General features: G+C 46.3%; 1 protein-coding gene across 1 annotated transcript in view; it reads left to right on the forward strand.

Annotated features, from left to right (window-relative positions):
• The first annotated feature begins 817 nt into the window (after positions 1–817).
• The window catches only part of FA2H (fatty acid 2-hydroxylase), a 74355-nt gene continuing 47671 nt past the window's right edge, over positions 818–27501 (forward strand). Inside the window, exon 1 of the mRNA XM_081203396.1 lies at positions 818–1158. Within this exon, the coding sequence (XP_081059522.1) occupies positions 871–1158 (288 nt within the window). The 5' untranslated portion in view covers positions 818–870. The remainder of the gene's footprint in view (positions 1159–27501) is intronic.

Raw genomic sequence — 27501 nt, forward strand, 5'->3', positions numbered from 1 at the left:
TTTTAATGTGTGACATTTTAATGTATTTTTAATCTTTGTTGGAAGCTGCCCAGAGTGGCTGGGGAAACCCAGCCAGAAGGGCGGGGTACAAATAATATATCATCATCATCCTCATCATCATTATTTTGGCTGTGAGTCCTGGAAGACCTGCAGGCATTTTTCCACCTGCGCTGGGGGGGGGGGCGCAACCAGATGCCTTTGGGAAAAGCCCAAATAGGACCCAAGAGCACTTTCCCCACCGATGGTTCCAGCAGCTGGCATTCAGAAGCTTCTCTGCCTCCAACCATGTAGGAAGAGCACAATCATCTTGGTTAGTAGCCACTGGGAGTCCTCTCCTCCAGGAATTTGTCTCCTCCTCTTTTAAAGCCCTCCAGCTTGGTGTCTCTCACCGCCTCCCGCAGGAGTGAGTGCCATAGTTTATGTTCCGGAAAAAAAAAACCTTTTCTCCCCACCCCCCGACTTCCCCCAGCTTCGTTGGCTGGTGGTGTGGGGGAGAAAAACTTCTCCGCTCCCGCACAAATTGTTTCAACTTCTTTTAGAACGTCGCCAAGTTCCGCCGCCCACCCCGCTGCCCATCATGGGTGCTCCGTCTCGCCCCGAAACGAAAAGGTCCCCAATGTTGTAACCTTGTGGCTTTTGGTCGCCATCCTCGGTTAGTGAGAAGGTGGATGGGCGTGGGGAGGGAGCGAGGCGGCAAGCGCGGCGCTGCGTGGCGCCCGGAGACCAACGGGACGGGGCGTGTCCGCGCCTCTGGCTTAAGTACTCTTTGGGAAGCCTGGGCAGCAGCAGCAGCAGGTGCCTGGCTCAGTGCTGTGGAAGCCGTCGGAAGAACTGCTGCGCCGTCGCCCTCGAGGATTTCGCTGCCCAGCCATGGCTCCTTCCCCGCAGCAGCCCCGCGGGCACACACGCACCGAGATCCAGCAGCGCTGCGCGGCGGGCGAGTGCCTAGTGCTGGTGGGCCCCCGGCGCGTCTACGACCTGTCAGCCTTCGTGCGGCTCCACCCGGGCGGACCCGAGCTGCTCCTCCAGCGGGCCGGCACCGACGTGAGCGCCCAGCTGGACGGACTGCCGCACCGGCACTCGGAGAACGCGCGCCGCTGGCTCGAGCAGTATTACGTGGGCGACCTTGAAGACGACGACGCGCGGCAGCAGCAAGAGGTAACGCGGGCGCCTCCTCGAAAGCTTTCTCCACTCTTGGCTAGGGGCAGGCAGGAATCCAACCGGGAAAGCCGCCGCCGCCGGGCAGCTGGTTCTTTCGGAGGGGTTAATCAGTGGGGCGGGGACGGGCGCGCGGATTACAAACCCCAGACATAATTAAATATACTCTTTCTTTGTGGATGTTGAGTGGGCGAGTGCCTGAAGAAAAACAAGGGGTGTGTGTGTGTCTATCTGTGGGTAGCCTGGAAAGCCAAGTGGTGGCTGCCAGGCACGTCTACAGGTGTTCAGCAAGCTGGGGGCATCATCATCATACCCACCATCACTGCAGTGGGGTGTCTGTGTAGCAGCACCTGTTGCCCCAGGTACACCAAGGTGGAACTATCAGCTGAGGGAACATGAGCAGTTCAGTTTTGCTCTTAGCTGTAGCCAGGATTTGTAGGGGGAGGGCATCATCCCTCACCATCCTCTGTCCGGCTCTGTCTACTAGCAGATTCGAAACGAAATGTCTCAACAACAGTTGTTACATTCTTTTGACCCCAAGTGTTCAGAAAAATATCTCAAAATCTTCTTACGATTTCTACTTTTAGTTAAGTATTTTTATTTATTTACTTGATTTAGTGGGGGGGGGTAGCTGCTATCCCCACCCACTGGCTACACCCATAGTTGTGCTGTCATTGAATGGTGGAGGGGGAGGCTGAGGGGGCAGAATGAACCCTCCCCCCTTCCCCATCCTTTGATATTTTCCCTCCAATCTAGCCATTATTTCCCCTCCAGTTCAGCCAAATTGTGGTCCCCCACTCCTAGAAGCAAGAGCTAAGGGGGCGGCTATCCCAAAAGGCAACTGGGGGCTCGACTGGCTTGGTCTGGTCTGGCCTGGCCTGACCCCCATCTGGCCTTCCTGTAATTTGAGTGTGGCTGGATGTGCATCTTTCACAACCCTGGAAGAGCCTGTGTTGAAGTAGGCAAGTTTACTGGCAATGGGCAGTGCCTGTGCTGGGGGTGGCTTGCCCCCTTCCCCAATGGGGTGTGTGTGTGTGTGCTGGTTGAGCAATGCTGCAGGTGAGGAGCAGGAATGTGCTTTTACAAGGCTGTTCATTCCATTTTTGAAACATTTCCCTAACTGTTTATTTCCACATTTTATTTGAGCTTTCTCATGTGCCTCTTCCGGAACTATAGTGGAACGTAGTGCAAGTTTGGTGCTTATTTCCATATTGCTTGCAAATGGATTGTTTCTGGAAGCAAACGGCACGGAATACCAAACTTGCACTATGTTGCAGTTCCAGAAGAGGCTTTTGTGTCATATGAAAGCTCGGATATAATGTAACGCAGGTGTGTGCTGTGTGAGGTGAGGTGCCATGGAAAACCCCCAAACTGCTACATGAATTGTAGAGTTGGAAGGGATCCCAGGGGTCATCCAGCCCAACCCTCCCTCCAGAATGCAGCCCTAGAGCTCCAGTTGGGGCTTGAAAACCCAGCTGGGCTTGGCTGTGTCACAATAGCACAAGGTGACAGTAGCTCTAAGCAGGGCATTCCTTGATCAGGAGAGGCGTTGGCAAGTGCAGAGATTGTGATGCCATCAGCAACGGTGGGTGGAGGGCACCTCCTGTGCCCTTGGGAAACTTTATGGTAGGTGCTTAACTAACTTGAGGAATTCACCTGGGCGGCTTGTAATGCGCCGAAGGGTTAGGAAACTCAAAAGGCCTTCCCTGCTCCCGCCGCTGTCACCCACCCCACCCCAGATCCCTCAGCATGGCTGATGGTTGGGGATAGTGGTCAAGCAATATTCGGAGGTCCTCCCCCCATGCACCAGAGAGACCTTTTGTCTGATTCTGTTGGGCCATGTGCTTGCGCTCGCACAGCGAGTGAGGTCCCCCCTCCCCGTTCTGACCTCTGATTTGCCAATGTCTGTGGGGTGTGTGCAAGGAAGGCACTTTCAAAGACAATGACTGTCTGCTGTCATGAAGGAGTGGTGCTTATGAAACGATATGTAATGAATGGTGCTGCTTATCTCCTTGTCTCTCCTCCCTATTGCAGATCATGCCCCTAGTCCCTTAGTAAGTATTCAGCCTCTTAGGGCCATGATTGAAATGATGAGATAAACTTTGCCACAGTGTATGTGTTTCACAGTAAAGAGAGGTAGATCCCCAGCGAGGCTGCCCTTTTGAGTAGAAGACCAGCATTCTTCTGCTTGGTGCTTTCCGCTCTTGTCATTTTCCTGCTGAAGATCACCCTCCCTAGACTGCTTTGCTCAGTGAGAGAGTCCCCTTGCCATGATAAAAGCACCTTTGGAAGGGTACATGAAAACATCCACACAAAGAAAACATACCACCACAAGTTTTTATTTTACACAAAAGCAGCAAAACGAAGGAGAGGATCATTTTGGTGTGTGATTTTGATCTGAGAAAATGGCTCTTTCTCCACCCACCCACCCACTGATTTTTCTGCTCAAGTCTGCAGCCTTCTGGGGCAGATTTATCTTTGTATACATTTGCGAAAAAATGGGGACAGAGTAACCTGCTGCTATGCAGCTCGTCCTCTTGGTTAATTTAGTGTTGGTTGCCTTTAGGGCACAGGTGAAAGGTGGGGCTCAGTGGAGGGATCCACCTGCAAGCTGGATGCCACAGCAAATAGGAAGCACCTTTGTATGAGCCAGCATGGCCAGGCCTGGGCTGCTAATGATTATCTGGGATATTTTGCCTCCCATGCTTGAGCTGAGCTCCCCTGCAAAGCTACACACTCTCCTCCACCTGCTCCCCCCCCCCGACTTAATCAGGTTTCTGAGAAAGGACAGCATGGTGGGGCTGTTTGTGGAAGACCCAGCCGGGCCATTTTAAAACTGAGCTTGCTGACTTGAAACGACAGGTGTGCACAGATGCAAAACCAACTATTGGGAATCTTAGGTGCTTTTGTTTTAAATGCATTTGTTCAGTTTCCCAGGATGCTACATTGCAACATCAAAATGCATGACAAATGGACATTGATTTCAATCTTGCAGCAGGGAGGAGTCATGTTCTTGAGAGTTACTTTCCATATTAATTAATTAGCAGAAGGCGTGAGCCTCTGAAAAACTTTGATTAAAACATCGTAAAAGCCCTGTTGGATCAGAACTCTGGCCTACTTAGTCCTGCACCCTGTTCCTCATAAAGGCAATCAGATGCCCATTAGAGGAAAACTGCTAGGATCACCATGTGTCTGGAATTTCCCAGATGTAGCTGAGATATGTCCATCGAAAATGGTGTCTGGGTGGAATTTTCAAAAAGCGGCTGAAACGTCCAGGAAAACCCAGGCACATGGCAGTCCATATTGGAAGTGTTAATTATTTGGCGATTTCCCTAAAAAATAGGTTAAAAAACTCAACAACCTTTGTGTCCGGATTTTCATTTTTTCAAATATGGCAACCCTAAAACCTGCAAGCCTCACCTGAGCATAAGAGGGCTCTCCCTCCCTACCCCTGTTGTTCCTAGAAAATGAAAAGAAATGAGCCTGAAAGGGCAAGGCATGGGACAACCTTGTTGGTGTTGTCCCCTGCCCAAGACAATATGGCCAAGTGGGTGGGTGAGGCTTGGAGGGCAGTTTCTTTGAGTCTGCTCCTCCTGTATGACCAGTCTTTTAAGGGCTTGCCCATCGGTGGGTATTATGTCCTCTCTCCTACTCTTGACAAAATGTTGAGGTTTAGGAAAAGGCAGCAGAAGTGTTGTGTTCCTCCTGCAGGGAATTTTCAAGGTTCGTTAATATGCCCTTGCATTGAATGGATAGCGCTGCATTTGGGGCCTTGGTGTGAAGACCTGACTTCTGAAAAGACCTGTGGCCGAGCACCAAGGGGCCTTGCGGTTTGGAAAGCTCAGTTGCAAATAAAAATAGTAATGATGATGATAACAACAACAATTGTAGCCCGCTCATCTGATTGGGTTGCCCCAGCCACTCTATGCGGCTTCCAGCGTACATAAAAACAGAATAAAACATTAAACATTAAAAACGTCCCCATACAGGGCTGCCTTCAGATGTCTTCTAAAGGTTGTATAGTTACTTATCTCCTTGACATCTGATGGGAGGGTGTTCCACAGGGTGGGTGCCACCACCAAGAAGCACCTGGGTTTGGGGTTAGTCCCTTGCTGGTGTGGGAATGCTTACCTTTGGCTTGTGCGACCGGAAGAAAAGCAGCCAGGGAGGGACTGGCATGCCTGATGGCGTGGGGTGCCAGATCCACAGGTGGGCTAAAGCTGAGGTGGTGGTGAGCCAGATCATGGAACTGGGGATGCTTTCTGAACTGGGGGACCAGGGGTTGTGGTGGAACTCTGGACTTAATAGACTTTTTTGCTGGGGGACAGTGGTCTTTAGATTGTCGTGTGTCTTCATTTGCTTTCTCAAAATGTGCAAGCCAGGCATTTGGGGGCCCTCATTCTGCTGAGCGGTGCCCTTGATCTCCACCTCTAAAGTCCTGCCCTCAAAGTTCCAGAGAGGACAGGAGTTGAGGTCAAGGGTAGCTAAGAAGAGTACTGAGTTGGGGGAGCTAAGTGGTCTGTCCCAAGGAGTACAGCTGGGACGGGACTTTCGCTCCAGGCAAAGTAAAGTTCTGGTCAAGCAAAAATCCAAGCCTGACCTGGAAGTACTTGCAGCCATGCCAGGAAGAGCTGCTGGCTGCTCTGGGGCTTAGGGTCATGCTCAAAATTAGGAGGTCACCTCTGGCTCCTCTTCCCCTGAATCCTTGAGTCCAACACCAGTTGTTGGAAACCACAGGAAGGCAGAGTGCTGCCCTTGTGCTTCGGCCCTGCTTGCTAACTCCCCACAGGTATCTGGTTGGCCACTGTGAGAACAGGTTGCTTGGGGCTGATCCAGAAAGCTCTTCTAATGTTCTTATGGCTAATGCTCAAAGAAGATTTCCTGTGCTCCTTCTAGGAGACTTGGGCATATACATCCTTGATTTGACTCAAGCTCAAGAAGCATGCCAATATAATGTGGAGACGGTAGCAGTTGTTGATGCCCAATTCTGGGAGAAATGTGTGTTTTAGTCTTCTGAACTGTTTGTGTGTGGACAGAATAGGTGCTTTATTCCTCCTGTGTAATCTATCATACAGGTGTGGCCTTCCCTGTTTCGCCATCTGAGGCCTTGCTTACCAGCTGCTGCGGCCGCTGCTGGAGATGGGACGCTTATAGGGACACTGCCCCATGGCATCTCACCATCTGAGGCAGGTGTTTCTGTCCGCCTCATGGGTGGGCCGGCCCTACTGCCATGTTTAGGAGCAAGTTTCAGAAGCAACTTGACCTATGGCCAAGGTCTTTATGAAGGCTTGTACTCAGTGAGGCAAGAGCACATGGCAAAGCACCTTTCTCTAAAATCCATGTGTGGTAATACAGGGCCTTTGTTCCCCTCCAGGGCCTTTTGGGAGCCTCAGTCAGTCACTCTGGGACAGAATTAGCTCCCTGCTTGTCTCAGCGCACCAAGGTAGCTTTGCAGTGGGGCCCGAGGCACAAGGATGAGGCAACCACGCTTCTGTGAGACAGTGAAAAGGAAGCCCTCCTTCATGCAAGCACGTAGTTAAACTATGGAACTCGTTCTCACAGGATGCAGTGAGGGCCACCAACTTGGATGGCTTTCAAAGAGGGTCAGGCAATTTTCTGGAGGAGAGGGGCTGCTGATGGCTGCCTCTTGTTCTGAGCCTGCAAAGTGTGTAACTCTGCCATACAGATTAAATAAGAAACTTAGCAGCAGAGAGGGAGCAAATCTAGATGATGTCAGCCATTGGGAAAACCGAGGGATTTAATCCAGAAGTGGAAGGAGGGCCGCAAGACTTGGGCCAGTACCATTTTCTGATTCTGATTAAAATTGTTATTAGGATTGGAATAGCACTTGCAGTTTACTGCTGAATTTTGGATATAATGGAGATGTAAAAGATTTGAATTATTATAAAAGAGGCAGGGGGAAATGATTAACAATAGGACCCATAAATTTAAAAAAGTGTGTGTGTGTGTGTGTGTAAAAAAGTTTGGGCCAGTACCTCTTGGCTAATGATGGACAAAATGCAATCTTTCTCAATGTTTGTAGAAGCAAAGCTTGCTTCATTTTATGAGGCTCAGTGCAGCCATATAAAGCCTCCCTCCCCCACTTTTAAACATACCCACACATTTCTTTGCTTATAGGGCAAATAAAGAGCCCAGCATCTTAATTTCCTAGAGGGGTTGCCCAAGCATCCTCCTCCAAGGTCTCAGCCACCTCCCGGGGAGTGCGCAGGTGCTGGGCTCCGACCCCCTTCCTCCTGGCTGCCTGCTCGTGTCTTCTGCGCCTCTCTCTTCGCCATCTCCTTCCGTGCCCCTCGGCTCTCCTTGCCCCTCCACAGGCAGAACGAGTCCAGCGAGGTTTCGGGAATGCGCCAAGCCAGACAAACGAGTTCTTATTCTCTCCCCTTTGAAATGCCATTGATGATGTGTAAAGGCAGGCGATATGGGGAAGCAGCCACGGAGGCAGACCGAGCACAGCCTGGCACCAAGGGAGCGGCTCGCCAGCGGCGCTGGGGGCCACTGGCCTCGGTGACAATCGCCTTATCTTGCCCTTGTCAGAACCCGACCCAAGAGAAACACTCCGCGGTGACATGGGGAGGAAAGAAAGCAAACAGGGACCTCCTGCTGCCGCACAGCTAGCCTCAGGCGGTGCCTTGCAACGGAGCTTCTCGGTTATTCTCTGGGGAAAGAGCCAAGACGAATCAGAAATTAGGATGCTTGCGTGTGCCTGCGAGTGCGTGCTCTCACGCTGCTGTCGGCACAGGGGGCGCTTTCAGTGAAAAACGACTGAATGAAACAAAGACACATTTTTAAAACACACATCAGAAGTCAGGTGCGGAAGGAAGCAGGTGTGCTGACAGGCGAGGGGAGGGTTGGTTTGGATTGCATTTGAGCCAAGCCAAGCTGCTCTTTCCGAAACGATACAGGCGTCCTTTGAAATTTGTACTTATCGGAATCTTGCAATGCAGATACAGATAGGTAGCCGTGTTGGTCTGCCGTAGTCAAAATAAAAAAAATCCTTCCAGTAGCACCTTAAAGACCAACTAAGTTAGTTCTTGGTATGAGCTTTCGTGTGCATGCACACGAAAGCTCATACCAAGAACTAACTTAGTTGGTCTTTAAGGTGCTACTGGAAGGATTTTTTTAATTTTGCAATGCAGAAAGATGCATATCTAGGAAAACAAGTGTGCATTTTAAAAAACCACAACCCACAACAATATTAGTGAAATCAACCAATTAATTAAATTTCTATACCACCCTTCCTTTGAAGATTACAGGGTGGTTTACAATAAAAAACCACAAAAATACGTACCATAATAACAAGCAAAACCATACTCCCACAGTTTAAAATGCCATAGATTGTTTAATTAGCCCAAGGCCTGGGAGAAGAGGAATGTTATTGCCTAATGTCTAAATATATCTAATGAAGGCACCAGGCAATAATAATAATAATAATAATAATAATAATAATAATAATAATAATAATAATAATTTATTATTTATACCCTGCCCATCTGGCTGAGTTTCCCCAGCCACTCTGGGTGGCTCACAATCAGTGTTAAAAACAGTACAGCGTTACATATTAAAAACTTCCCTGAACAGGGCTGCCTTAAGATGTCTTCTGAATCTCAGGTAATTATTTATCTCTTTGACATCTGATGGGAGGGCGTTCCACAGGGCGGGCACCACTGCCGAAAAGGCCCTCTGTCTGGTTCCCTGTAGCCTCACTTCTCACAATGAGGGAACCGCCAGAAGGCCCTTGGCGCTGGATCTCAGTGTCCGGGCTGAACGATGGGGGTGGAGACGCTCCTTCAGGTATACAGGACCGAGGCCGTTTAGGGCTTTAAAGGTCAGCACCAACACTTTGAATTGTGCTCGGAAACGTACTGGGAGCCAATGCAGATCTCTCAGAACCGGTGTTATGTGGTCCCGGCGGCCACTCCCAGTCACCAGTCTAGCTGCCGCATTCTGGATTAATTGCAGTTTCCGGGTCACCTTCAAAGGTAGCCCCACGTAGAGCGCATTGCAGTAGTCCAAGCGTGAGATAACTAGAGCATGCACCACTCTGGCGAGACAGTTCGCGGGCAGGTAGGGTCTTAGCCTGCGTACCAGGTGGAGCTGGTAGACAGCTGCCCTGGACACAGAGTTAACCTGCGCCTCCATGGACAGCTGTGAGTCCAAAATGACTCCCTGGCTGCGCACCTGGTCCTTCAGGGGCACAGTTACCCCATTCAAGACCAGGGAATCCCCCACACCAACCCGCTCCCTGTCCCCCAGAAACAGTACTTCTGTCTTGTCAGGACTCAATCTGTTAGCCGCCATCCATCCTCCAACCGCCTCCAGGCACTCACACAGGACCTTCACCGCCTTCACTGGTTCTGATTTAAAGGAGAGGTAGAGCTGGGTGTCATCTGCATACTGATGAACACCCAATCCAAAGGCAAGTCTTCCAGGAGAGAGCAATCCACAAACAGTGCCCCTGATGATTAAATAAGGTTAAAACGTATTATATTAGGGATATCAGCCTTGCAAAAATGTGTATATTAAGAGAAGTTAGCACAAAAAATGTTGATGAATTGGCTTTTTTCTTTTTTAAATCACAAACTGATTTATGGTGGTTGTTGGGTTTTTTTTGGTAATTCTGTCACTTTTCATACCACAAATGTTTTCAGTCTTTTTGCCGCACGTTCTTTGTGCTACAGTGCAAGATGGCAATAATGTGCTAACGTTAGGGAAACATTGCAGAAGAAGTAATACAGCACAATGATGTGTGGATGGTCCAGTATAATTCCAACATTGATGTACTATAATTGCATCAGTGACATACTGCAGAATATACCCCTTATAATAATAATAATAATAATAATAATAATTTATTATTTATACCCCGCCCATCTGGCTGGGCCTCCCCAGCCACTCTGGGCGGCTTCCATAAAAACCAAAAATACAGTAAAATGTCACACGTTAAAAACTTCCCTGAACAGGGCTGCCTTAAGATGTCTCCTGAATGTCAGATAGTTGTTTATCGCTTTGACATCTGCTGGAAGGGCGTTCCACAGGGCGGGCGCCACTACCGAGAAGGCCCTCTGCCTGGTTCCCTGTAGCTTTGCTTCTCGCAGTGAGGGAACCGCCAGAAGGCCCTCGGCGCTGGACCTCAGCGTCCGGGCAGACTGATGGGGGTGGAGACGCTCCTTCAGGTATACTGGACCGAGGCCGTTTAGGGCTTTAAAGGTCAGCACCAACACTTTGAATTGTGCTCGGAAACGTACTGGGAGCCTTCCCCTCGAAAAAGCCTATAATATGAAAAGTAACAGGATTTCTGCATAAAATTGTGGGATATTGCAGTGACGGAGTGAAGCTGTATTTGTGCCCAGAAACAGGTGCAAAGAGTATTGAAAGGGGAATTGTGTCTAACCACCTTGAATACCATCATAAATACCAGTAATCACGAATGCACGATGAAAAGAACCTCTGGAGGGATTGCTTACTGCAACATTTCCAGAAAACTCACATTGTTGACTAAATGAATTGACCCCCACATTGTTCGCATTAAGGGGCAATTCAGGTGTGAAGGGGCTGTGGCCGTCCCACTGCTGTGCTTGATTCAATAGCCTGGATGTTTGAGGTAGGGGAGCTTATGCAGGTAGCGGTCTCTATGTGAGTCAGGTGCCTATACACAAAAGCTTCCTGTCCATTTGATATGATGCAGCCTTTCACCCGAATAATGTGTCTGGAGAGAGAGAGAGGTGGTGTTGGCAAAGGAGGATCCCTGCTGATCAACTGCAAATCATTTGCAGGTCTCCCCAGTGCCGGATTTATGTATAAACTATAGCTTAGGGCCCCAGTCTCTTGGGGCCCCCAAAAAAATTAAAGGAAAAAACCCCCTGGATGTACATTTCCAAAATATAAGATAAAAAACAAATAAAACTTACATACAGGTAGAGCTTAATAATTATTTCACTATTAATATACTTCTTACTTGTATTTCAGTTCAACAATTACTTTAATAAAATACATATTATGTTATGTGCAAATGGCTTTAGATGCCTATTAGGTCCATAAATTACCATACAGCATATATCCAACACAAAAAACAGTGACAATTTGTTGTTGACAAAGGATAGCTGGACATATAAAGGGCCCCATTACCTTCAGTAGCTTAGGGCCTCATCAAACCTAAATCCGGCCCTGGTTCTCCCAGTCAATCCTTCACACAAAACACCTAAACCTAAATACAATAACAATACATAACAGGACACATAACATCCTTGCATCGTAACACTGAAAAGTTAATTATCAACAACAGCTCATTTGATTTATGTTAACATTTAAGTAAGTGTGCAGTTTATTAAAAGGACACGTCAAATAATCCCTTAAGCAGCTGGAAGGTTGGGTAAAGCAGGTGAAAAAACGCCAACACTGAGCCTCTCCTTCCTTTGGAAACAGCTCCCTTCCATCTTCCATAGTCAGCTTGCGAGATGCCAGTTGGCACCTCCTAGCCCAGGGCTTTCTAGACGACATCTGCAACCTCACCTAACTCCAGGTTAGTTACAGTACTTCCTGGGAACATAGAGCAGGGGTTTTGCAACCCACAGCCTCCTAAGTTCTCCATCACCGGCTGGCTCATCCGGTTGCCCATTGTGGGACTTTGTCAACCCTAGCTAGATTTGCTTGGCTGCATTCTGACCATGCATTTAATTTTGATATAAGAAACCGTGCAGTAAAGAGGCAGCAGCCACACACCCTTTGAGAGAAGTGAGCGCTGCTGAGTAATCCACTTTTGCAACAGGGTTGATGAATTGTTGGTCATGCTTGCAACCTGCTCTTTCAGCTGAAACACTCACAGATTTGTGTGTTAGTGTGGGCTGAGGTTGTACCTCACACCCTCTCAGTCAACTCGACAGGACCCAGGATCAATATTTACGGTGTTTGACTCCACTCCTTGGTCGCGTTTCGTCATTCTGGATAGTTTTCAGTAGCAAGCATGTGAACGGTGCCTGGTTCTCTTCCTTGAAAAGAGACATGTACGTGTGTCTGTAGGGGTCCCTTAGATTGCTTTTTATATTGCTTTAGTTTTATTAGTGCTCAATTACTACTTAATGATGGTATTTCCTCCCCCCCCCTTTTTGCTTGTGATTTGTATTCTTTTTGTAAACCAGCTTGAGTCCCAGTTTGGGTGAAAGGTATGAAACAAAGAAAGAGAGAATGAATGAATGAATGAATGAATGAATGAATGAATGAAGAGCCTGTTGGATCAGGCTAATGGACCATCTAGTCCAGCCTCCTGTTCTCACAGTGGCCAGCCAGATCCCTCTGGGAAACCAGGATCTCAGCACAAGAGGACTCATCCCTCCTGTGGTTTCCAGAAAGTGCTATTCAGAAGCATTGCAGCCTCCAAGCATGGAGGCAGAGCACAGCCATCATGGCTAATAGCAGTGCTTTTTTCTGGCGGCATGCAACATTATGCAGTACCGCCACCTTTTGCCCAGCTTAGGGAAGGAGGCATGATGCTTTGACAGGATCTTGGACCCTGCTGCCTCCTTCCCAGAACTGGGCGGGGGAGGCCTCTTTGCCTGGGTGGCAGCACCCCAAGTAGGTAGGTGGGTGAGGGAACATCAAGCAACTAACCTGCCCTCACTGCCCAGCCTTGCCATCAGGCCATGTCCCTCCCCAATGTGCTTGCCCCTCCTGCTGCTTGCTGGTGGCTGCTGGCACTAGCTGGTAGCCATTGGTAGCCTCCTCCCCCATGAATTTTTCCATGCCTTTTTAAAAACCCATCCAAGATGGCGGCCATCACTGCCTCCTGTGGGAGGGAGTTTCATATCTTAACTCTGTGCTGTGTGAAGTAGGACTTTATCTTGTCTTTCCTGAATCTTCTAACGTTCCACTACTAGTATTATGGGGGGGTATTTTTCTAGCCACTTTACATATGCTATACATAATTTTATAATATTTTTGAGCTGTGTCTGAGACCTGCGGTGGGATTCTTGTTAGAATAAAGTTATAAACTCAAACAGAAAGCAGCCAATCCCTGGTGCCCCCTTCCTCCGCCAGCTTACGCTCCGTGGCCCAGAGCATGTGTACCTGGCTGCCCCACCCCCCACACTTGCTTGTTTCCCCCCCTGTGGCTGACTTAGCTCTTTTCTAGGTCACCTCTAGATGACCAGTTCATTGAGTACTCATCATGATTTGTTTTTGGGAGGGGTTAGATGAGGCAGCATTAAGCAAAAATGTCCAGGTTTTTGGGGAAGTGGGTTTGCTGCACAGGGAGCACAAAATCCACTCCAATGGCACCACCTGAATTTGCTCTGGTGCGCAATTGAATCTCACCCACTAAATAGGGATGGTCAGGAATCACCCTAAATTGAGTAGCAAGTGTCCACTCCATCGATGTTACCTGCTGGTTTTAAGTGGTAGCTATGAAAGTTACGAAATTGAGAAAATAAAAGTTACAAACATAATAAGCAATACATAAACAAAAGGACAAATGAAAATGGCACAGAACAACATACCACCTTTTGAGTTCTCAGGACCTGGCTCTTTAGGATGTTAAGCAAAACCAAGGAGTGGGTGAGAAAGTGAAGGCCCAGAATGATGCTGGAGCACAAAAGTCTGCAGGTGCATCAATATGATGATGAAATGCAGGAGCAGTTCGACCAACTTAATTGGATTAGTCTCTGGTAGGTGCACAACGATTTCAGAATCCCCTGAAAGTTGCTGTGGTGAAACGAAACAAACCTTTATTGTTACAATGGCCAAGACGGAGGGAAAAAAATGAGAAGCACATTAAAAATGCTATCCTAATGTGTCTAATAGCATAAAGGAGAATCAATTAAAATGAGTTAGATTAAAAAATAATAACACCAAGGAAAATAAAATGGACATTGATGTCTTGGCTCACCCCAGCTAAGGAAGACACCTGTCTGATAGTTAAGTCTTTATTGACAAAAGAAGCACTTTCAGCAGCTTCCACAGTACTCTGGCTGCACATGCACACACACACGTGCTTCTAGTCACTAGGCAGCTGTGCCTTAGACCGTGCCCCTCTTCCGGCTTATATACCCTCCCCGAAGGATTACGCACCTGTAACCTGAGACTTCTCCTGCACAGAAGTCTCCACTGCTCTTCCCACTTCAAGCCCCTCCTGGTTCTAGGAGACAGTGGGGTGAGGGAAGTTGAGGCGTCTACTGACCTGCCTGCTGTCAGAACAGCATCTTCTTGAGCCATATCTGGCTCATCTTCCCTCTCCTCGGACTGCCCTGACTCTTCCTCTTCCCCCTGCCCTCACTTCTGCTTTGCAGGCTGTGCCACACCCCCTACATCACTAGTCCCCTCTCCTGGGTCACTCCCCTGGTCCCCGGCCTCCGCCACCCACTCTTCAGAGCCCTTACAGTCCCCGACAGTTGAGATGAAATCCTCTCACCAACTCCAAGCAGGGAAGCTGCAGAAAATCTGCAATCAGTTCTGGCGGGTTTTGCTCACTGAAGAGCCCAGTCCTTGGCCACACTGAACATGACAGATGCATCCTGAGCCAAAAGGCATAAATTAGGAGGTTATAAAATGCACCTGATCATCCTGGCAGATTTGATCAGAAGGGTTTGATAAAGTAACAATAAAAGGAGAAATATAGGATGACCAAATGGTCACCAACTGGTCCTCTCCAGAGTCTCAGGGACACTTGTATCCATGGTGGTGGTGGAATTATTCCCCCCCCCCAAATCTTGAGGATATAAAATTGTCCCTTGCTCAAATGGGAAAACTGACTCCTTTGTGAGGCAGAGAGCAACACCCAAGGGAAACATGGTGGTTTTTGTATATATTTGCAAAGTTGGAGGTTTTAGGTAGAGCCACCAGGTAAAAGGGCAATGAAAGCTGACGTGGGTAGCACGGGCTGTTGGTTGGGACCTTGTAACTCCCACCCCCCACAAAGTAAAGAACTGTGTTCAAGTGGTAGAAGGCATATTCTGTCAGCGTTACAATCCCATCTGTAGCCAGCTGAACTCAGCAATTTCATAAGCTGTAAAAATAGGGAAGATGCTATGTTTATTCATTAGAAAATAATTTTCAAAATCACTATAGCGCAGTAAGTGTTGTGATGCCCCCCCACCCCCTGGACCAGCACATCTGCCTGGGTTTATGGTATAGAAAACAGCAAGTTTTGCCTAGGACAATCTTGAAATCTCTCTTCAACCTCCTGCATCTCTTGATCAAGACAGGGCAACTTGCCACCCTTCAGATCTTACTGGACTCACAATTCTCAGCAGCCAATGATGGGAGTTGGGAGGGATGATGAGAGTTGTAGTCCAACAACACTGCAAGGGTCATGAGTTTCCCACCCTGAGGTATACATTAGATTCCCCACTCTTCCCTTATATGTGAATAGGGCAGATCAGTGCGAACCAATAGGTGTGGCTGCTGATTGTCCCAGTTGGTGTGACCCTTAGATAAGGTATGCAAACCTCTTTTTTGAAGGAGCAGAATCTGGGCAGAGGGGAGAGGGTTGGGCACATGGCTGGGGAGAGCTTTGAATGGGAGGACAAGGAAGCAGAAGCGGTGCAGCCTGAGTCATTTTGTGGCCTGATACAATTTAGCAAATGGCTCCCCTTACCCCCAAGGCAAGGTGCAGCGTTCCCAAAGCTCCGTGAGAATCTCACGAGTGCCTCTATTTGGGAGTTAAAATTGGGAGTACTAATTAGATTACTGTTGGAGAAAATATACAGAAAAGGTTTTCTCCCTTTCTCTGAACACTAGAAGTTGTGGACATCCATTGAATTCTGGATGGTCCAGGACAGATAAATAGGAGGGACTTCTTCATACAGAGCATAGTTAAACTATGGCACTCCCTCCCACAGGAGGCAGTGATGGTCATAAACCTAGATGGCTTTAAAAGAGGATTAGACAAATTCATGGCTACTAGCCATGGCGCCTATGTTCTCCCTCCACTGGAGGTCCATGAGTTCTAGTGCTATGAGGCAGATAGAAAAACCATTCTCTATCCGTTTTATCCATGCAGTGCTTAACTTTATAAACTTCTATCATGTTACTTTTTACTCGCCTTTTCTCTAAACTAAAAAGTTATAGATACGGCAACCATTCCTCACACAGGGGTTGCTCCATCACCCTCATCATTTTTTGTTTCCTTTTCCAATTCTGATGTAAACTTTTTGAGAACAGAACAGGACTGTATAAAGTGTTCCAAGTCCGGTCACATCATATAGGTTTGTCTAACAGTGTTGTAATATTGGCAGTTTTATTTTCAAGGGCTCTTATTTTCAACAGCCAAGTCCAAAACAGGCTGGATTATTAGAAACCTCAGAGAAAAGGGAGGTATCAATGGCCATTGTTGGTTGCATCCCAAAAAACAAAAATAAACTCTATTTGGCTGTTCCTGGTGATTAGCTAAACCGAGATTGCAAAGCTTTAAGGCTTGGGAAACGCTGCTTGTTGGATGAGGCACCTGCTGGCTAAGGGTATGAGAAACCCTGCTTCCTCCTTGGCTGCCCAGCATTTGCCAGCTTCAGCCCTAAGAGGCAGGACAAATGTTGCAACAGTTGGAACATGTACATAATTTTAATTGCTTGGACTACTGCAATGCGCTCTATGTGAGGCTACCTTAGAAGGTGACTCGGAAACTACAGTTAATCCGGAATGTGGCAGCTAGACTGGTGACTAGGAGTGGCTGCTGAGATCATATAACTGAAAGACCTATATTGGCTCCCAGTACGTTTCTGAGCACAATTCAAAGTGTTGGTGCTGACCTTTAAAGCCCTAAACAGCTTTGGCCCATCTCCACTCCCATCATTCAGCCTGGACACAGAGGTCCAGCTCTGAGGGCCTTCTGGTGGCTCCCTCCCTGTGAGAAGCGAAGTATAGGATAATAATAATAATAATAATAATAATAATAATAATAATAATAATAATAATAATTTCTTTTCCACTTTTTCTCTGAGGGAACTCAAGGTAGCAGATACACTTCTCCCTCTCTGCACATTTTATCCTAGCAGCAACTCACAGCAACTGTAGGTTAAACTGAAAGGCAGGGACTGGCCCAAAATCACGCAGTGGGCTTCATGGCTGAGTGTGGAATGGAACCCTGGTCTCTCAGCTCCTAGTCAAGAATTCTAGCCACCACTCCACACTGGCTCTGGTAAGTGTTGTTTGGTCAGCTTCGGAGGTTTCTGCTGTTGTCTTCAGTTGTGCCACTTCTGTACACATTAGCAAATTTTTCATGCTACTGAAATATGGGGCAGGGATCTAGAAAGAGAACGAGGATTGCTCCATGTGTAGGCAGTTGTAAAAGAAAAAAACCACCCAAAACGTTCTGAAAGAGTTGCCGAGTCAAGATTTCTGAGCAGGTGATCTGGTACGTGAAGGAAGGGACTCATTTTTCCCCAAAAAGATGTGAAGGGGGCAGAAAGGTCAGGATGGAAGCTGTTTTTTGAATTATTTTATTGTTCAGTACCATGAAAGGATGAGAGAGAAACATCACTTGGGATGAGAGGCATGGGGGAAATTCTATTCAGTTGGCATTTAGAGGCAAACCCACTTAATTCGCACTTTTGGAACAATGAGTGAATCGAAACACAGCCATCCTTTTAAATTTGCCCTTTCCCAAAATTTGCAATGCGGAATTTCCAGCCAAGAAATGAGTGTATATACTAGGGCAAGGCATGCAGAGATCAGGCAACATCATACAAGAATAGATTATATTATGGAAAATTGCTTTGCAGAAATGTGTATATACCAGGCAAAAGTATGTACAGTACACAAAATGTGTCAATTTTCCCAACAACTTTCTTGGTTTTTTTTTTTAAATTGTGATCACAAACTGATGTGGAAATGTGAAGAACTGGACTTAAGATGGAGGGAATGAGAAACGGACAGAAACTGAAATTGTCAGGTTCTGCCGTCTCTGCTGGGGAGTGAAAGGGAAGGTAGCAGTTTATGGCTAATCAGCCTGAGGGCTTTCCCTCCCTGCTTCCTTTTGGAGAACTGGGCTTTGCTGCTAATGAAAGGAGTGCTGTTCCAATCCACACCCCTTCTCTGCCTGTCCTACAACTTCAAGGGGATCAGTTGCCTAATTCTATGGTCTCTTGGAAATGATGCTGTGACTCTTATGAAGGCAATTGTGGAACTGCCTTTCTATGAGTCATGTTGGTACCACCCCAGAAGTCAGAAAGATGTCATGGGATAAATTTCTCTGGTTTCCATTTTGAAATCTTTGCCTGTGGGGATAGGAAAAGTTCTTGTGCCAGTAGTTTGAGCTCGCTTGTGTAATACAAATGATGAGCCAAATCCTGTGTCTTGAAATGCTGCGCTCTCAGAATAGGGATGGGTTAAGAACTGGGGTAAAAGCACATAATGCTTCCTCCAACCTGTATCACCTCCTGATTGCCAGTATTTTGCGGGAGAGATTCAGCCACATACCAGAAATTTACATTTGTGCAATTAAAGTAGCCTAGTGCAGCAAATCCAATTTTCTTTTTCTTTTTTTAAAAATGGACTTTTCCCACTTAGGAAAGTGTCAGGGATAATAAACAACTTATGAATGGGAAGACATGTGTGAAAATCACCTGTGTGATAATCAGGAGGAAAACTCCTACCCACAAACCAACTGGAACAAATGCTCACTAAAGACCAGACATTGTCTTGCCTCCACCTAAGCTTTGCGCAGGCGAATCAGGGTGAATGCTCAATAAACAGGCTGTCTGGAGGAACCCTGGAAGTGCCCCATGGATGGTTTGAACTCCAGCTATGTCCTCCACAGCCAGCATGGCCAGTTATGAGGTGGGGTATAGTTCCACAATATCTGGAGGGCCATAGTGTCCCCATTCTGGCTCTACTGACTCACTGGACACATCTGCACTACAAACATAATGTTATGAGTTGGGGGGGGGGTTGGTGGGGGGAGTAGGCTGTATGAGAGCTCCTTCTAACCCCTGGATCCAGAAAGTGTTAAAATATAATCCAGGCTTGCTTCCTCTGTTGAGGTGATCGCTTGGGTGATGGGCCATTAAGGGAAACAAAGGAAAGAGGTATCTGAAGAAGTGTGCATGCACACGAAAGCTCATACCAAGAACTAACTTAGTTGGTCTTTAAGGTGCTACTGGAAAATTTTTTTTTTATTTTGACTATGGCAGACCAACACGGCTACCTATCTACTAAAGGAAAGAGGCTCTGTGTGAGATGGCAAATGGGTGCTCTCCCCATCAACTGGCTAGCAGTTAGAAAAAGACAAAGGTGAGAGTTGGGAGAGGGCAGTGAGGTGAGCTAGGTGTAAAGCAGCAAGCTGGGAGAAAACGGAGACAGAACAATTTTTGAATCTGAGGCTGCGGCTATGGGAGAAACAAGACCCCTTTGAGGTGTTGATTCTATGAGCCCCTGCATCGTAGGCTCAGGTTGTATATATGCGCTGATTTTCCGCCCCCAGAAAAAGAGGTATCAGAGCTCACCATGAACACCTCCCTTGTTCTCTTAGAATGGCAATGGCCACTGGAGAGGTGCTGGAGCTGAGTTCCGGCTAAAAAACCCCTGTATATATGTGTAAATAAACCATATATTATAAAGACACCACAGTCGCCGCTGTGCCTCATTTCCAAAAGGAAGCATGAACCCTGGGTAAGTTCCAGGAGCTCCTGGCATCTCGTACCACTCAGAGATTGGGGTGGCAACAATACTATCTATCAGTTTTGGAACAGGTGCACTGTTGTGGATTTCCCTTACAGTTCCTTAAGTCTCCATTTCACAACTTCTGCTTCTAGAGCTTCCTAGCAAAAAGGTAAATGATGATTGATCCAATTTGTGCAGATAACCTCTCTGCATTAGGGCAACGATGTTGCCTCCCCCCTCTAGGCATACAGGTGACTAAACGGCTACTGCAGGGGTGCTCTCCAGATGTTACTGAACTACAACTCTCAACAGCCGCAGTAGCCAGCCAGCATGATCAAAGGGTCAGAGATAATGGGAGTTGTAGTCTCAACATCTGGACAGTATGTTGGCTATCCCTGAGCTACTGGAACCATTGCAGATTGTTTCTGCAGGGCTGTTGTAATTCCAGTTCAGAGAGAAGTGTTTTGAGAGTCCAAGAATGCCTGGAAAGTACCTAGAACTTGCCCAGGCAAGAGCAGTTTTATCATATAATAATAATAAATTTTATTTATATCCCGCCCTCCCCAGCCGAAGCCGGGCTCAGAGCGGCTAACAACAGTAAAACGATAAATCATTCTAAAATCATTTCATTATCAAATTAATTCCAATCAAATTAATGGGAACCATTGGGCTAGAAGTTCTGTGAGGATTGCCAAAGGAGGGAGTCAGGCTGTGCCCTGGCCAAAGGCCTGTTGGAACAGCTCTGTCTTGCAGGCCCTGCGGAAAGATGTCAAGTCACGCAGGGCCCTAGTCTCTTGTGACAGAGCGTTCCACCAGATCGGAGCTACAGCCGAAAAAGCCCTGGCTCTGGTTGAGGCCAGCCTAACCTCTCTGTGGCCTGGGACCTTCAAGGTGTTTTTGTTTGAAGACCGTATGTTTGAAGTGGATGAAGGCAGCGATGGATGTACTTTAAAAGAGTAAAGTGTGAGAACAAATGATACCAGGGAAACCAATAATCCCTAATAACTTCGGTGATTGCATATATTCAAGACACAAATGAGAGGTGCAATTAATTTATATGAGTTTTCCTGAAGGAACCACCCACATGCTTTCCTTAGAGGTTTAAAGGAAGCTCAATTAATTACTAGCTTCATTTAATTTATTCAGTGTTGGCTTGGGTTTCAATATTTCCAGAGGTAAAAATCTGGACAAAAAATGTTCTTAAGCTTTTTTTGGGTGATCACCCTGCTCAGCTCCTGGCTGTCCACTGCTGCCAAACCCAAAACAGAGCCCAAGACAGAGACAGAACCCAGGTCACCCAACCACAAGCCTACGCGCGCACACACACTTTTTAAAAACCCCTACATACCTGGGTATTTGCTTAAAATTGTAAAAATCCCCCCGGATGGGCATGTAGGCCCCCCAAAAGAGGACATGTCCAGGATTTCCCAGACATATGGCAACCCTAATATTGGCTCCCCAGCTGTTGTAGCACTACAACTCACTATTCCCAGCCAGCTTAGCCAATGGGCAGAGATGATGAGAGCTGTAGTCCAACAACATCTGGGGCCCAGGTCTGAGGAACACTCCCCCAACCTTCTGCCCTCCAGGTGTTTGGGGAACCAATTCCCATCAGCGCCAGCCAGCATGGTCAATGGTCAGGGATGAGGCAAGCTGCAGCAGAGGCATAGGAAGGGGGGTGCGCTGGGTCTCAGACCACCCCGGGTGTCCTCAATGGGGGGGGGGTTGACATTCAGCACGCCACCTGCCCGCAACTCCTGAATACAAACATGAAACAATATCTTCAAGGGCAGCCCCATAAAGAGCGCATTAGAAGAGCAGGTTGTGACGGGTGGTTTCTGAAAGCTCATCCTTTTCTGAGAAGGAATGTGGCTGGAATAGTGGATGCAATTGGTCAGTGCTGTTCAGGGCTACTCTTGGGCTCTCTTTCTAGTCTATAGAAATCTAGAAACATGGAATGGTAGAGTTGAAAGGGACCCCAAGGGTCATCTAGTCCAACCCCCTGAAATGCAGGAATCTCAGCTAAAGCATCCATGACAGATGGCCACCCAACCTCTGCTTAAAAACCTTCTCTCCTGGAGAGACTTGAAGTGGACCAATTCTTTGTTCTTCAACTTCTCCTGATGCATTGTGAAAATAAGGGTCATGACACCAAAGGAACTATTGTGCACCAGACAAACCAGACCAAATATGACTTCTGTGTACCACAATGACATGTTGTTATACGTGAAAAATGGAAGAAAAGCACTCACGTGCAGATGTTCCTCAGCATTCTCTCCAGTGGTGCAGCTTCATTAGTTTCTGCAGAATAGAACAGAAATCACCACCCAAACCTCCAGCTGTGGTGGTCTCATCAGGACAGCCTAGCCATGTGTTTTGCCAGCTTTGCCTTTCCTAGGACTTGCGAGGCAATGCAGAAGGGAGCAAGGCCAGCTCTTGCCTTGCTCTGCCTTGTTGTTAGTAGCTGGAAGAGATCAAACACTGCTGGTTTCCATTCCCATAGGCAAGTCTGAAAGAGGAATCTGTTTGTCCTCTTGTGGCTTCTGCGTTGCCCTGGAGGATGCCACTGAGGGGCATTCAATGGGATTTCTGGCCTGGCAGGCAAGGCCTTCCAACTCCTGAACAAAAGTCCGCTTGAAAGCTGCTGCCACAACCTCCATTTTTATCACTCCTGCCCAGCGAAGGCGTGGGTTTCTGCAAAAGCGAGATAATTAGCCTTGGCCAAGTTAAAACTGGGACTGCCTTTGTGCTCTTATGGACCGAGGGTTTGTGTGTCTGCTTGCAAGCAAGCCCTAATAAAAGGCATGCAAGTTTGATCTAGAGTTGCGTAGGTGAAGAATCTGAGTAATGCAGGAAGACCAAGGCGCAGAAGAGAATTTCATTTGCTGCTACCAGCTGGACCTGAATGCCTGTTGTTCTTCCTGGTTCTGTCCCCGTATCATATCAGCAGCTGTGGCACAGCTCACGTCTACAATCTTTCATGATAGACATCCACACCCACAGTGCTCCAGTGTCCTGTCCCTCTGGGTATTGCTAGCTGCGCCCTGAGGTTTATTGTCAGGGCTGGAGTGAGGCGTAGGTCACTGACAAAACAACAAATAATCTGAGGCCAGTGAAGTTAATTCTTTATTCAAGGAAACAAACCAGAGCCAGAAACTCTCTTTAGGAGGCCTAGTTCCGAGCCTTCTTTCCCTGGGGGTTCCCTGTCTGGTGTCTCCCACCAACTCCTCTGAACCAACCAGTCCATGACACAAAGGGATATACAACTGGGACATTTACAATTTGCATCCCAACATTTTTAATTTTTAAGACAACAACTCTGGCACCTTAAGGTGAGTTCATGCTGAGTATAGAATCATATGTGTTCCACCCTCCTTAAGGGGGATGAAAAGCTTTGTTCTCTCTCTCTCTCTCCCCCCCCCCCCGCCCGCCCGCCAAGAAGGACCAAACACCAAAGTCTGGCTTGGAAATGTGAGGCATCTCAGCCCCCTTTGCAAACAGGAGCCAGTAATGTGTGCAGGGAATGGCTCTGAGTATGGACAGAGTGTTTCTTTCTCTATGTTTTATGTATTGTTACAAGGGGGTGGGTAGTCCACTGAGCCACTTGGTCAGTGTTTCAAATCCCCACAATGGGGTGAGCTCCCTTTGCTCTGTCCCAGTTCCTGCCAACCTAGCAGTTCGAAAGCACACCAGTGCAAGTAGATAAATAGGTACCACTCTGGCAGGAAGGTAAACGGCGTTTCCGTGCGCTCTGGCTTCCGTCACAGTGTTCCATTGTGTCAGAAGCAGTTTAGTCATGCTGACCACATGACCCGGAAAGCTGTCTGTGGACAAACGCCAGCTCCCTTGGCCTGAAAAGAGAGATGAGCGCCACAACCCCATAGTCACCTTTGACTGGACTTAACCATTCAGGGGTCCTTTACCTTTTTACATAGAATAGAATCATAGAATCATAGAGTTGGAATAGACCACAAGGGCCATCGAGTCCAACCCCCTGCCAAGCAGGAAACACCATCAGAGCACTCCTGACATATGGTTGTCAAGCCTCTGCTTAAAGTCCTCCAAAGTAGGAGACTCCACCACACTCCTTGGCAGCAAATTCCATTGTCGAACAGCTCTTACTGTCAGGAAGTTCTTCCTAATGTTTAGGTGGAATCTTCTTTCTTGTAGTTTGGATCCATTGCTCCGTGTCCGCTTCTCTGGAGCAGCAGAAAACAACCTTTCTCCCTCCTCTATGTGACATCCTTTTATATATTTGAACATGGCTATCATATCACCCCTTAACCTCCTCTTCTCCAGGCTAAACATGCCCAGCTCCCTTAGCCGTTCCTCATAAGGCATCGTTTCCAGGCCTTTGACCATTTTGGTTGCCCTCCTCTGGACACGTTCCAGTTTGTCAGTGTCCTTCTTGAACTGTGGTGCCCAGAACTGGACACAGTACTCCAGGTGAGGTCTGACCAGAGCAGAATACAGTGGCACTATTACTTCCCTTGATCTAGATGCTATACTCCTATTGATGCAGCCCAGAATTGCATTGGCTTTTTTAGCTGCCACGTCACACTGTTGGCTCATGTCAAGTTTGTGGTCAACCAAGACTCCTAGATCCTTTTCACGTGTACTGCTCTCAAGCCAGGTGTCACCTATCTTGTATTTGTGCCTCTCATTTTTTTGCCCAAGTGCAATACTTTACATTTCTCCCTGTTAAAGTTCATTTTGTTAGTTTTGGCCCAGTTCTCTCTTTTTTTTTAATAATAATATTTTATTAAGATTTTCACAAAAGAATTAACATCCACAAAAAAAGCAACAGAAAAGAGAAAAAACAAGCAACAAACATCAAGAAAAAAAGAACAAACAAAAAAATAATAAGAAAAATACAAAAAGAAAATTTTGCATAAAAAAGAACACTTTTTTGCATTATTACCTTTCAAAACCTTATTCTCTTTGCTTCCACCCGCCTTCCCTTCTTGTATTCTATTTTAAAAGTTAGTTCAGCAAGATCGTTTGATATTCATTCTGAATCCTTATCCCTCCCTTTATGGTCTTATTTATCTTAAACGCTAGAACCCCTTCATTTCATTTTCAGAGCCTTCAACATTCATAAACTTTGCAATGTTTTTGTAGATAGACTTTAAACTTCTTCCAGTCCTCTTCCATCTGCTCCTCTCCTTGATCTCGGATTCTGCCGGTCATCTCTGCCAGTTCCATATAGTCTATCACTTGCATCTGTCATTCTTCCAAGGTGTGTAGATCTTGTGACTTCCAATGCTTTGCGATAAGTATTCTTGCTGCTGCTGTAGCATACATAAAAAAAGTTCTATCCTTCTTTGGCACCAATTGGCCGACTATGCCCAGGAGAAAGGCCTCTGGTTTCTTCAGGAAAGTATACTTAAATACTTTTTTCAGTTCATTATAGATCATTTCCCAGAACGCCTTGATCCTTGGGCACGTCCACCAAAGGTGAAAGAAAGTTCCTTCAGTTTCTTCACATTTCCAGCATTTATTATCAGGCAAATGATAGATTTTTGCAAACTTGACTGGTGTCATGTACCACCTATAAATCATTTTCATAATATTTTCTCTTAAGGCATTACATGCCGTGAATTTCATACCGGTAGTCCACAACCGTTCCCAGTCAGCAAACATAATATTATGACTAATGTCTTGTGCCCATTTTATCATAGCCGATTTAACCGTTTCCTCCTCCGTATTCCATTTCAACAGCAAATCATACATTCTCGACAATATCTTAGCTTTGGGTTCTAACAATTCTGTTTCCAGCTTTGATTTTTCCACCTGGAAACCAATTTTCCTTTCCAGGTTATAGGCCTCTCTTATTTGAAAGTAATGTAACCAGTCCTGCACCTTATCTTTAAGTTTCTCATAACTCTGCAATTTCAGCCTATCCCCTTCTTGTTCCAAAATTTCCGAGTATCTCGGCCATTTAGTTTCCATATTAAGCTTTTTCAGAGCTGTAGCCTCCATTGACGACAGCCACCTAGGAGTCTTACTATCCAGCAAGTCTTTGTATCTCATCCAGACATTAAATAGTGCTTTCCTAACAATATGATTTTTGAAACCTCTATGAACTTTAGCCTTATCATACCACAGATATGCATGCCACCCAAAAGCGTTATCAAAACCCTCTAAATCCAATATGTCGGTGTTCTCAAGAAGTAGCCATTCCTTCATCCAGCAAAAAGCTGCTGCTTCATAATATAACTTAAAGTCTGGCAGGGCAAACCCCCCTCTGTTCTTAGTATCAGTAAGGATTTTGTATTTTATTCTGGGCTTTTTGCCCTGCCAGACAAATCTAGAAATTTCTTTTTGCCACTTCTTGAAACAATCCATCTTGTCAATGATTTGTAACGTCTGAAACAAAAATAACATTCTTGGCAATACATTCATTTTGATAACCGCAATTCTACCCAATAAGGAAAGCTTCAAATTTGTCCAAATTTCAAGATCTTTTTTCACTTCCAACCAACACTTCTCATAGTTATCTTTAAATAAGTTAACATTTTTTGAAGTCATGTTCACCCCAAGGTATTTTACTTTTTTAACCAGTGATAAACCTGTTTCTCTCTGAAACTCTTCCTTCTCAATTGATGTCAGGTTCTTCTCCAAGACCATTGTTTTCGATTTGTTCAATTTAAAACCTGCCACCTGGCCAAATTCTTCTATTATTTCCAAAGCTCTGTTAGTACTGGGAATTGGCTCCTTTAATGTCAATACTAGGTCATCTGCATACGCTTTAAGTTTATATTGTTTAACTCCAACCTGTATACCCTGGATCTGTTGGTCCCTTCTAATCATGTTCAGCAAGACCTCCAAGACAGAAATAAAAAGCAGGGGGGAAATTGGGCAGCCTTGTCGTGTCCCTTTCTCTATCTTAACTTCTTCTGTAACTGCGTTATTCACTATTAATTTTGCCTTTTGTTCTGAATACCGTAAATCGCACCTATACCATTTCCAAACATTTCTCCCACCCCCATCCCTTGTAGATTTTTCCTCATAAAACTCCAAGAGATATTATCAAAGGCTTTCTCCGCATCAATAAATATCAAAACAGCTTTAGTATTTATATCAACTTGCAATTTTTCCAAAATGTCAATCAAGTTCCTTGTATTACTTGACATATATCTACCTGGGAGAAAGCCTGCTTGGTCTTTGTGTATCATCCCATCTAAAACTTTTTTCAATCTTTTAGCCAGAATGTCAGCAAAAATTTTGTAATCCACATTAAGCAGGGATATGGGGCGGTAGTTCTTAAGTTGTGTCTTTTCAGACTCATTTTTCGGTATTAGTGTGATGAAGGCCTCTTTCCACGATTCCGGCGCTCTCTTCCCCTCCATAATTTCATTGCAAACCTCAGTTAACGGTTGAATTAAAAAGTCTTTCAAAACTTTGTAGTACTTGGAGGATAGCCCATCTGGGCCTGGAGACTTGCCTAGTTGCAAATTCTTTATGGCACCTTCAACCTCTTGTTCAGAAATTTTTTCATTCAAAGTTAATTTGTTCTCTTGAGATATTTTTTGTAATCCATTTGTTTCTAAAAATTTCTCAATCTTAATCTCATTCTGTGGCCCTTGTGCGTACAGTTGTTTGAAATATCTCTGGAAACAGTCTTTAATTTCCTTTGGGTTTTGTATATTCCTCCTATTTACTTCAAGATTAGTCACGGTATTTAATTTTTGTCTTTTCTTCAACTGCCAAGCTAGCAGTTTTCCACACTTATTA

Source organism: Podarcis bocagei (genome assembly GCF_964188305.1).
Source record: "Podarcis bocagei genome assembly, chromosome: 7".
Taxonomy (NCBI): domain Eukaryota; kingdom Metazoa; phylum Chordata; class Lepidosauria; order Squamata; family Lacertidae; genus Podarcis; species Podarcis bocagei.